General features: G+C 43.2%; 1 protein-coding gene across 3 annotated transcripts in view; it reads left to right on the top strand.

Annotated features, from left to right (window-relative positions):
* The window catches only part of pgap1 (post-GPI attachment to proteins inositol deacylase 1), a 109943-nt gene that overhangs the window by 65812 nt on the left and 31180 nt on the right, over positions 1-12951 (top strand). For 2 of the 3 annotated variants that reach the window (XM_067987777.1, XM_067987776.1), the window contains 2 exons: positions 1144-1234; positions 4556-4753. In XM_067987777.1, coding sequence (XP_067843878.1) covers positions 1144-1234; positions 4556-4753 — 289 coding nt within the window. The remainder of the gene's footprint in view (positions 1-1143; positions 1235-4555; positions 4754-12951) is intronic. The other variant, XM_067987778.1, reaches the window with a different exon arrangement.

The following is a 12951-nucleotide window of genomic DNA, read 5'->3' as shown; positions in this document are numbered from 1 at the left end:
TTTTGCCACATTTGCTTTGCAGAACCTCAACTGTACCATCTTAATACGGATTCTAGCTGTTCTTTAAATTAGTCCAGTGTTCTGACCACAACCACTATTTCCTGCCAACCCATTCCAGCTGTCGAAAAATCACAAGACTGGTTTGGATAAGTGTCAACTGTCGAGAGGCATAGAGATGTAGCCAGGCAGCTTCCTCTTGAAAGAGGAGGAAGATATAGATAGGATCTCCACTGGGCTTTTTTGGCTTACTGCTAAAGTATGGCATTAGTGGGTGGCCTGGGAGCAGTCTGCCCATCTCACTTTATTGGACACTGGAACTACAAGGCCTAGGAAGGACATGAGAGGGCAGTAGATTTGGAGCAGAGGGCCAGAAAAAAGAGATGAGGAGTTCCTTCACTTTAGTAATAGAACACTTAATTCTTAAGCAGACAGCTGGGACTTAAGCCCATGTATACTAACTGCATTTGTTGCAGCAGTTTTCAGACAAGCGACTGGAAACTAGAGCATTGACCAGGCCTGCCATCCAAAAGCACACCTAATCATCATATGATATTGCTGCCAGTTGTGGGGAACCCAGTGATCGGATAGTCTCCTTCCTTAGCGGAAGGAGGAAAGTATGGTAGCTGGAGGCACTGGGAGTCCTTGAAGGATAAATGTATATATTTGAAAGTGTACTCATGACACTAAAGTTGTCAGTTGAGAGGAACTCTGCATTCAAACTGCAGTTACCTTTTGAGGTATAGTTCATCTTCTTTGATAATGAGTTCATTCTCCCTTATTAGTGCCTCCTAGTGGATAGCCACAGGGGATAGTATAATGGCCTGAGAGAAGTCCATGGGCCACATCTTCCAGCTGTCCTGAGAGAGGGAGGTGGCACTGAGCCTCAATATCGGGTTGAGAAATGGGAAGATTACGTTAAAAATATAATTATATGGCAGTATGAAATTACAAAGTGTTCTCTACTTGTAATATTGCTGTCTCATTATGCGGAGACAATGCAAAATGAATACTACATTGCATGTTGCTGTTATACAAGAAGAAACATGCTTCACTTAAAACATCTAATTGCACTTGCATCAATTGGAAAAGTTAAAAACTCCTTTTTAAAATTTATTTTAAAATGTGATCCTGTTCTGTTTGTAGGTCACTGTTCAGATTTCAACATTGCCTTAAGTGCGGCAGCAAAACCATACAAAGTTATTCCATTTGTCAATCTTGCTGTGTTTCTTTCAAGGTAAGCACTTTTGAATTAATTTTCAACAAATGAGAAATATTTTAATTTTGCTTTTGTGCTGTCAATTTAAAAAAAAATTTGCTCTGCTGCTAGCTTTGTTTCTACTTCCTGGTTGAGATCAGGAACTCACTTTGGGGGAACTGCGATTTTGTTGCATCCTGCTATCCCTTAGCACAGTGGATTTGTAAACCATTACGCTGCAACACAAGGCTGCCCGGAAGAAATAGATTTAGTTTCACACAAACGTTCCCTGTCCACTGCAGATAGGAGCACTGAGTTAGCAGCATTTCACAGTGACTTAAATGTAAGGTAAACAACGCGCTATACATTATGCTGGTATGAGCGAATCCACATCTGTTAAACTTACAGTGCCTCTGTGATTTTTGAATGTGATAAGAAGAAAAGCTACAAATGCTAGAAATCTGAAGCAAAATCAAAAAATGAACGTCAGTCAACATCTGAAAAGAGAAAAGAATAGTTTGGGTGGAATCTTTCGGAACTCGCTGGAATAATGTGTAAATATTGTATGGAGGCAACATTTTTATATTGAATGCTAATCTGTTATCCAACGGTAACATTCCCTGTACTGGGAAAAATTCAGTGTAATTTTATCAAATTTCAACTTTTTGGGAGGAGAAATGATGCACAGGTAAAACTCGGTGCAAGCAAAAAAAGACGCTTTTATAAAGCACATTATGATAACTCAATCATCATTTTGAAATACCGTGAACATTGTATGTCGGCAAAAGCTACAGCCATTTTTCATACAACCAGATCTTACAGTTGGATGAATGATGAGGTAATCTGTTTTGGGTGCTGTTGGTTGACAGAGGAATGCTGCCCAATACATTGGAAGAACTTCCTGCACTAATTTGAATAGTGACATAAGCATTGTAAATATCTACCTGAACAGGCAGACAGGACCTCAGTTTAACATGTCATCTGAAGGACTTCACCCAACTCACCCCCCCCCCCCCCCCAATCAGTACGGCACTAAACTGTCAACTCAAATCCTGTAGTAAGGCTTCAATTTTGACTTAGAAGTGAGAGCATTACCAACTAAACCAAGCTGACTTTAGCTTGTTAATTAGATATTTTTAAAATGCAAATTAGTGACTGAAGTTTTGTTGTTGCTTTATTTACTAATTTTTTAAAACCTGTTCAGAAAAATACCGCTATATGTTGTATAATAAAGAAAGGACTAACTGCAGCTGATTATGCTTTAATCCTGTACAGCTATTAACTAATACAAGGTGCTATGTGTAGTTAATGTGCTGGCACAGAGTTTGTGGTACAGGGAATCTGCTGTCAATGGTGTTGATAAAATGAACACAGCATAACTGCCTTTAACATTGAAGGCAGTTTGTTCACTTCACCATAAAGCAGGGGTTTGCAGGACATGAAAAAACACCATCTTGGTTCTGCTGTACAGGGTCAAATTGTGATCAGCTGCAGTTAGTCATTTCTTTATTATCCAACACATGAATCGCATAGTGGTATTTTTCTAACAGGTTTAAAAGAAAAGCAAATAAAGACAATGAAATCTCAGGCACTGATGTCAATTTTGCAAAAAAAAAAGTTTAACTCCCTTTATTAAGCTAAAGTAATTAATAATAGACTTTTTAAGAAAAATAACATTAATTTGTAATAATGTGTATTACCTTGTACATGTATTTCATGTACATTTATATAGAATAACAGTTTAATTGGAGTACTGGCTCAATCACAATCATAGGGTACCAATGATGCAATAAATAGTTACTATAAATCATTGTCTATTCCAGCCCAATCATTATTTTTGTATGAGGTGAAGAGACTGTATAATCTGCTACTGCAAATACCATGGAAAGTTAAGGCTGAGCACTAATGTCACGGCCTAAAGAGTTCAAAATGCACTTTTGAAATCTTTTAGTTATTTGTCTTTTATGGGGTAATTCTCTTTGACGTTAAAGAATTGACAGTATTTTGAATACATTGATACTAAATAATGGGAAGAGGAGGCATAATAGAACCATTGATGAAAGTGATATATGTTAACTTAGGTGATAAAGGAAAATGATGCATTTTGCTCCAATGCATTATAGTGAAAAATTATTTTGCCTGTATTCACTGTCTGTTTTTTCCCAACTCATCCTGTTCAGCCAATGAAGTTTCCAATTTCCAAAGGGATCTTGGCAATATCCAGTCACTCCTGCAAAAATCCTTCAAAATACTCAGTTGAATATGTCATGAGCAACACTTTAGTGCCTCCATATTTTTGGCACTTTTTTTTCATTTGTTCATGGGACGTGGGCGTCGCTGGCGAGGCCGGCATTTATTGCCCTTGAGAAGGTGGTGGTGAGCCACCACCTTTTTTTTTATTCGTTCACGGGATGTGGGCGTCGCTGGCGAGGCCAGCATTTATTGCCCATCCCTAATTGCCCTCGAGAAGGTGGTGGTGAGCCGCCTTCTTGAACCGCTGCAGTCCGTGTGGTGAAGGTTCTCCCACAGTGCTGTTAAGTAGGGAGTTCCAGGATCTTGACCCAGCGACTATGAAGGATAGGCGATATATTTCCAAGTCGGGATGGTGTGTGACTTGGAGGGGAACGTGCAGGTGGTGTTGTTCCCATGTGCCTGCTGCTCTTGTCCTTCTAGGTCGCGGGTTTGGGAGGTGCTGTTGAAGAAACCTTGGCGAGTTGCTGCAGTGCATCCTGTGGATGGTACACACTGCAGCCACAGTGCGCCGGTGGTGAAGGGAGTGAATGTTTAGGGTGGTGGATGGGGTGCCAATCAAGCGGGCTGCTTTGTCCTGGATGGTGTCGAGCTTCTTGAGTGTTGTTGGAGCTGCACTCATCCAGGCAAGTGGACAGTATTCCATCACACTCCTCACTTGTGTCTTGTAAATGGTGGAAAGGCTTTGGGGAGTCAGGAGGTGAGTCACTCGCCGCACAATAGCCAGCCTCTGACCTGGTCTTGTAGCCACAGTATTTATATGGCTGGTCCAGTTCAGTTTCTGGTCAATGGTGACCCCCAGGATGTTGATGGTGGGGGATTCGGCGATGGTAATGCCGTTGAATGTCAAGGGGAGGTGGTTAGACTCTCTCTTGTTGGAGATGGTCATTGCCTGGCACTTGTCTGGCGCGAATGTTACTTGCCAATTATGAGCCCAAGCGTGGATGTTGTCCAGGTCTTGCTGCATGCGGGCTCGGACTGCTTCATTATCTGAGGGGTTGTGAATGGAACTGAACACTGTGCAATAAACACTTGTTTATAATGGTATTCTTTTTAGGTTTTGACTATATTTTGGGATGGTCTCACTGGGATGTATGTTTTTTTTTACAGATATGATTGGTTTAAGGCAATGTGGTCTATTCTTATGCTGCCTGAAATTGACACCCTTATTTTAAATGAACAAGGCATCTCCTACCCAATGATTTCTATTCTCCTTTTCTTATTTGGGACAGCTATTGCCTATTGGAATGGAATATTCTTTTGTTCATTACTTAAACAGCTCTCCTTCTTGTGGTCAATCTTTCACAGGTAAGGCCTCTGTAAACTGAGTGTATACACTGGGTGGGGGCGGAAAGGGAAACTCCTGCACTCAGTCAATTGTGCAGTTTCTCATAAGTTTGATTTTACACGACTATTCAAACTTAATACTGTATTTAATATGGCAATTTTCTGATGGAGATGTGTATGGTTTACTCAATGTGCCTTTTAGTTTTCATTGGTCCATTGATTCTCCTTTTTTGTGCTCCCTTTTATGAAGATTGCCAGTGCTGGGGAATGAAGCACTTTTTACATCAAGTGTCAGTATCAAAGCTCCCATCGATAAGCCAGATGCAAACTAAACCTCTGTTTATTCTGTCGCAACAATCTGCTCTAATCTTCGTGTCAGAAGAGTTCTTGCTATTGCACCAGGGTGAACTTTTCCACTTCCCGCACCAGTCACTCTCATTGTGTCTCCCTCTTTTTTTCAGTAAATCTCTTTTTGCCTCTGTTTGGCCTTCGATACAACTATGCCCCTAACAAATGTTCCTTTATTGATGTATTTAATTCATATCTTCGGCCTTTTTAAAAAAATGCACAGGGTATTCAACAGGTTGCCAGCTAAGCATGTAATGGATAGAGAAGCTGTTGTAACATGCACGAGTGGGAGAAGGACTGGGAAGGAGTGAAAGGTGGGGGGCAGGGGGCAGTGTGATAAATTGGATAGCCAGTTGATGAAGGATAGAATACTCGAGCTTGATCTTCAGTTGCTTCAAAGCCTTTATTCACAGATCCGTATTACCTCCCTCCACAACCTAGATAAGCTCTCATATAAATGGATACAAGAGGGTCCCCAATTGATACGCACCACCTGAATACAATGAACACTAATTGGTATATGGATACAATTAACAGATTCCCTTCTCTCTAAATTAAAAAAAATTAAACTTTATATATAGTATACAAACAAATATCAAAAATCAAAAACTTCCATACTTTGTACAACTTATTCTATTCAAATCATTACATTGTGAGGCGATCCTTCTTCAGAACCCCGAATAATTTCTTCGTACATGTATTTCTTCTGGTTAAACAATCCGCAGTTGATGGCTTGAATCCACCCATTTAATTTTAGAGATTTCCTTTCTTTCCAGCATTTGTTTCAAGCCAGCAAGGTCAATCCGTAATCTTTTCTGACTCACATTTTACATAGAGTGTACATTATCCCACAATGAGCGATTGAACGTGAACATAATATTCAATGGGTATACGATCTTCAGTACTCCCATTGTACAGGATGTCACACAAAATATTGGCCAGATAGAATTCCATATCACTGCGTTGACAAGAGCCAGTGTTTCAGCAGCCAGAGTACTTTTAACAACCCTTTTATTTTGTTAGTTTCCCAAGCTAAAGGACAACATTTCCCATTCTCACCCATAAGAAACACTATGGGCTCGATTTTAGGGTCGGGTTTCCTGCGGGTTTCCAGCGGGGGGGGCCCCCGAAAATCCCAATATGCGGTCACGTGACCGGATCGCGCCGCGATCCCGACCACTTCCGGGTTCCCCGATGACGTGCGGGGCTGCGTGCGTGGCCCCCGCTGGTGGGAATCCCGCAGGCAATTAAAGCCAGCGGGGTTCCACTTGAGAGTACTTACCTTGCTTGTTGAGGTCAGTTAATGAGCTGAATCAGCTGTCAAAAGAGGAAGTGTGGGATTTCACCTGCATCGCAGAGTGTTTCCCACACTGGGGGAAACAGTCGCTCTCCAACCAGGCGTGTTGCAGCCAGCAGCCTGTGGCAGGTGCTAAGGTGCACCCCACGGGGGAGAGCCCTCACCCACGCAGGAGGCCACCGCGTCACATAGGGCAACCCCTGCCCCCCACCACCCCCCGCCAAGCCAGAGGACAGACTGACACGAAACTGCAGCCCCAGTCCGAGGAACCACCCACCTACCCTGCACAACCCCTCAGACCAACACCTGCCAGATGGGTGGTGCGTGGACACCCTCGGAGGACGAACAGCATGACCAGCCCCAGCAGCCTCGCAGTCCACGCCGTCCGCCGCAGAGACGTGGAGCCCCCCAACACGGTGTTGTTGCACGCCCACCTGCACAGCAGGAGGGAGGGCTACCGCAGAGAGAGACGCATCGCAGAGGGCACTACCCTCGCCACAGGGTCCACAGACCGAGGCGCAGCTCCCCGGACCTCTCCGAGCAGCAGTGCACACGGAGGCGCAGATTCGCTCGACATGTAGTCGTGGAGATCTGCAGGCTCTTTCATGCCGAGCGGCTCCTGGCTGGCCCCAGCACCAACTGCTTACCTGTCGCTGTCAAAGTCGCCACTGCCCTCCACAACTTCTCCTCCGCATCCTTCCAGGGTGCAGCCGGCTACACCTCGGATGTCTCTCAGTCGTCTGCGCGGAAGAGCCCTGCAAATACACCTGCACCTACTCTGCAGTAACACGATGGGTGGCATCAGTGGTGGGTCCTCATAGTGATACCCAGGAGCGGGCATTATTGGACACAACAGACAGGATTCGCGGAGACATGGCAGTGGTGGTGCCAATATAATGTGTGCTGTTTGTTGCTCTGAAATTCAATATAGGTAACACCCATGGCAAACCCTCCGACACCCTTGTGCACCCCCTTCATGCTCACGAAACATTTGCCTTACGCTGCCTACTGCACATATGTGATGCATGCCCTGTAGCTGCAGCACAGGTGGTGGCAGGTTGAGTGAGGCTGGCCGTGAGGGAGATGCATGAGAGGGTGAGTATGGGATAGAGCCATGAGATTGTATGAGGATTGGGTCGCGTGTTAGTGGCAGGATGAGTACTGGCGAGGTGAGTAGGTGGAGGTAAGATGAGGATGGGGTTTGAGTGGGTATGAGGGGTGATGTGACAGAGTAGTGTTGGCGGTGCCGAAGGAGATGTGGGGTTGGGGCAGTGTTGTGGCAGACGGAGTGTAGGGGAAAGACTTCGTGTTCTCACTGTGGCTGACCTACTGAGGTCATTGCAGCGCCTCCTGCACTGTATGCAGGTGGGCGATATGTTGGTTGCGCAGGTGACCCCCTCTGCCACCTCGAGCCAGGCCTTCTTGGTGGCAGAGGCTGGCCGCTTCCTCCCGCCCGCCGGCTGGAAGATCTCTGTCTTCGCCCTCCTCCTCACCCCATCTGATGATACCTGGGGTGAAGCATCATTAAACTGGGAGCAGCCTTCCCCCTGGGCTGCTCCATGCTGTAATTTGTTCCATTGGTTGCAGCATCTGTCAGTGGAGGACTGCCCCTTTAAATAGAGCGCCTCCAGCTGACAGATCGTACTGCGCATGCGCAGCCCGCCCGACGCGCAGACCAGCAGCGCGGACCCCGGAGGAGCAGGTAATTGATTCCTATTAGTGTGTTGCCTGCTACGATCGCGCGGGCAACCCACTCATTTCACCGAGCGTGTTGACCACGCTCCCGAAACCCAACCCGCCGGAAACCCGCAGGCCTGGTAAAATCGAGCCCTATGAAACCAGCTGCAGTAGAATACCCATCAGGAAGATTAGCATGTGAAGCACTGCTAAAGATAACTAGCTTCATTTTCTTTGGGTCACCGAGGGATGGGAACTTAAGTAAACATTTATCTATATTTAATTTTCGTAATGTTTCATTTGCCCTTAAAATATTCTCTACTATGGGGTGTTTCGTTGAAGTGCTTAACACCAACACATCAAAACTAGCATCTGGCCTAGTCTGAGAGCACAACCAGTTCAACTGACCAATCAAGCTTCATAATTGCTCTCTCTCTTTAGGTATAACATCACCTTTCTGTGGTGACCTAGTATGATTCACTGGGATGGGAGTAACACACTCTAAATAGGACTGTTGATTTAAAGTTATACCAGACCCACTCTGCTTAATATCTAAACCAATATATTTAAAAGCCCCACAGGCCTGACTCCCAATTTTAAATTCTACTCTAATCTTATTAATGATGAATTTCTCAAGTTCCGCAGTGCCACCCCATAAGAAATCAATATGCATCGTGAATGTGCCTGAAAGTTTTCCGTTATGGTACCAATAAAACATTGCGGGATCTGCTTTTAGTTGAACACAACCTATTTCAGCAAAGCAGATCTCACCGAAAAATACCATACCCTGGAAGCATCATTCAGCCATAGATGTATTTGTTCAGTTTCCATAGTTTTCCTTCTGTATCTGCTGCCTCCTTAGGCGGTTTCAGAAACACTTCTCTCTGAAAAGTATCACCTCGCAGAAATATGGCTTTTATGTCAATTGACCTACACTCCCATGAATATGTTGCCAAAAGAGCCGAAAAGATTTTTAAGATTACCTTTCCAGCAGTGGGAGAATCTACTCAAACATCTGCATCATCCAGTTTCTCTTCAAAACCCCTAGCTACCAACCTCACTTTACCTTTTTAAGTCCTATCTGTAAGGACTTTTTCAGTACAAACCCATTCATGCGACAAAGCTGGTTGATCCTTATCTGTTACCTCAGAATAAACTCCAAATTCTTTCCAACTATCTAACTCCCTTTGTCTTGCCTCTCTTACTCATTTATCCTCAAATTTATTGGCAGCCACCAAAACTTCACGATCATGAGGACTTCTGCTTCTTGTTCTGTTACTTACTGTTCTGTGGTCTTTATTTCATTGTCTGACCTAGTCAAACTATGTCTTCTACTTCCACTTCTATGTCTGTAGGGATTACTACTGCGAGATCTCCCTCTTTCATCTCTAGTTCGCAATCGTTTTCTGAGGTGAGATTCACTTCTGGACTCTCTATCACTACTTGTACTCCACTTCCATACTCTCCAATCTTTTACCTCATTCTGCCAGTTCATGGACCTCGCTTCATGGCCATCATTCTGAACATTCAACCAAAATTTAAACTTACCAGTAGCTTTGCCTGCAGTTCCGAAAATTGTTGCATCCCTCCATTCATTAGTCCCTCCTGGAACATATGTCACCCGTGTACCCACTTAGGGTAATTGTTCTGTGGATGTGATAGCTCTGTCATGTGATTTTTGATCACTGACATTACCTCTGTCTCGTCCTTGATCTACCTCAGTCTGTATCTCAAGAACCTCAAAAAAAACCCATGAACATTTGAGGCACAAGGTGCCTCGTTTACTTCTATCAACTGCTCAGAGTCTGAGATTTTATAATTAATTCCAATTAATCGTGAGGAATGAACCTTAACGGTTTGATTGGCATGTTGGACAAGTACTGTCTCACCATTACAACCTATTACCTTCCCATTCCCTATGACCCTCTCTTTTACAATGTACCAAATCTCCTGAATTGAACTCTGTCTCAGATGGTCTAATACGATGTTTCAGTGCTCTACGAATTTTCTCTGATACCTCAGCCTTGATAAAAGCCTGTTTCCCTGCATGCAAGCATTTAAATGCTCAGAAAAAATAGCACTAATTGTAGTTCCTTCTAGAGCAGGAGGATTATCACAAAGAATAGAAGGTAATTTGGGATTGCGCCCATAGATAGTTGGTAAGGACCATATCCTCCAACCATTTGAAGAGATTTCTTTGCATGAACTGCCCCTGCTAGGGCAGTTGACAATTTACACTCTGTTCGATCAGCCAAAATTTTATGCACTATGCTATCAATCACAGTTTGATTCCTTTCACAAAGACCACTGCTAAAAGGGCTCTCAGCTCAGTATACGTGACAATTATAGTCGTCTTCTCACACATATCTCTAAACTCCACGTTGGCTAATTCAACTCCATAATCAGTCAAAAACTTTGCTGATGTCTCAAGACCAGTCACTATCCATTTTTCCATAATTTTATCTGGAAAAACCTTATCCTTACTATATATTAGTGTAGAAATACTAAATCTCGTAGCCAGGTCAATAAATGTAAGATGAAAACATTTCTGTCTTTGTCCCATACCTTTAGATCCATGGCAATTAACTCGTTAAAGTCACGTGCTAATGGAACACTTACAACAGGATGTGGGGGTGTCCATCTGTACTTCTTACAGATTTCACAGTTCTCACTAATCTCTTCTATGAGCCTCGTATATTCCTCATCAACTATACCTGCATCTTTTCGCAGGATTTTTAAACATTGACAAGTAGGGTGGGTAAATTGTCTATGTAACGTTCAGACAATTTGTTTTTTTTCCCTCTCTTATCCTTATCGCCTGATGCCATTAATACTTGTCTAACACGCTGATGAGAAACATCAGGTTTTATTAAGGGGATACAATAATACCCTGATTGGGTAAACTGCAAACCAACCGATTTCCCAAAAATGATTGCCTCATCGTGTTCCATGTTAAGTTTTATTTTTGCCTTTTCATGGAAGGTTTACCCAAAAGCATAGGTATCTCACCAGAGACTACATTTGTACTTATAAAATGGCTTACTCCAGCTATGTTGCATGGAATTACCACTCTCGAGTGACCTCAAGGTGTTGTCATCTCCAAATCTAAAACATGTAGAACTTTAATATTCCTTAACCTTGCGTCAATCCTCACTACTATATGAATCAAGATAACATTTTAACCAGTCTACCCCGCGTACAGTGAAGTACATGCACTATTTAGCACTGCACAATTAAAGGAATCCACGACGAATACACTCATCACAAGATTAAAACTCTTTGTGGCCAGTATAATCTGTCAGTATTCATCATTATCTTCATCCTCTTCCTCAGAACTACTTTCTTCATTCGTCATTTCAAATTTGCTGCGTCTTCGCTCTGGGCATTTCGCCTCATAATGATACTTGGAGTCACGTGTAAAGCATCTACTGATTTTTTTTTTCCTTGGGCATTCCTGGAATTCAGTCACCTGTTATTACTGTCCCAATTTTGTCTTCTGTTGATATAACTGGATTTGCTGAACCTGCTTTCGTCGCCAATCTGGCTGTCTTTAATCCTTCCGTCATATTGACACCTGCGACCGGTCTCTTGAAAATTTTGAAACCTGGTCTGGCGCCTACGTTTAGCATCTGGAACTTTTCAAAACCTGGTGACCATCGAATATTCTATTCTTTGTGTCACTCCGGAACGCCTCATTTGTTCCATGAAGGCTGAATGGAATGACCGTTTCCCCAGGAATTTTTTTTAAGGCAGCAGACATTTGATCCAACAGAGTCTCCTTTTCCAAGAACTGGAAGCCAATTAGGACCAGTTGCCTGTCCATTTGAGACACCTTAGCATAATCTAGTAATTTAAAACGATAATACCGATCCAGGGATTCCCAATTTGAAGTTTGTCAGTCTTTTGTACAAATTGTTAAAGTCCACTCTTCGATTGATACCTTCTGTTTTCCGAAATCTATCAAATGCTGACCAGGCCTCATGGCACTTAACAGGTCATCTTTCTTGTAGATTTGATCCAGAAATTCTATTAGAAAGGTAAAACCTTCATCATTATCCAAAAGATCTGCATCCATCTCAGAAAAATACCTTACTTCCTATTTTACTTCATTCAGGAAGCGATAACATCAAGGCTATGCCTTGTTTTCTCTTTGGCAGAGACTTATCCCTTGTTCACATATCAACCTCATTCTTCCACTGGTCGTACGGTTCAAACTCCGAGAACATTGGAGGGAAATCATACCTCGACTATTTAAACTTGCTTTCTGCCATTTTCCACAATGGCCACTTGGCTTTCAAGTTTTTTTTCTTTTTTTTAACGTCCAAAAAAATAATCGTCGTTTCCAATCTCCACCTTTAGGCATGCATTCTCTGCTACCGTGCAATAAACTGGATAGCCAGATGGTGAAGGATAGAATACTAGAGCCTGATCTTCATTTGCTTCCAAGTCTTTATTCACAGAGATCCACATTATCCACTCCACTTCCGAGATAAGCACTCATATAACTGGATACAAGAGAGTCCCCAATTGATACGCACCACCTGACTACAGTTAACACTAATTGATATAAATTATATGGATACAATTCACAGGCAGCCTGAGATTGAGAGGGAGTGAAAGCTTAGCGCTGGGCATCATGTTCCTGGAGAATGGCTTCTCTGCTCCCCTCAACTGTGATGTTTAGTCACATCTCCGGTTTAATGCTGCCTTTTTCAGTGTCTTCCTTCAGTGTGCATTTTCTATGCACTGTTGGAGTGTTTCAGTGCCAGAACAAGCTCTTGCGGGAGGATGGGGGAATTGTAAAAAAGAGAGCTCCTCTCCTTAAAGCTCCCAATGTCACTTAACTGTCAGCCTTGGCTTAGTGGTAGCACTCTTGCCTTTGAGTCAGAAGGTGCAG

Source organism: Heptranchias perlo, chromosome 7 (genome assembly GCF_035084215.1).
Source record: "Heptranchias perlo isolate sHepPer1 chromosome 7, sHepPer1.hap1, whole genome shotgun sequence".
NCBI classification, from domain to species: Eukaryota; Metazoa; Chordata; class Chondrichthyes; order Hexanchiformes; family Hexanchidae; genus Heptranchias; species Heptranchias perlo.
Note: the sequence above shows the minus strand (reverse complement) of the source record. Positions and strands in the feature narration are given on the sequence as shown.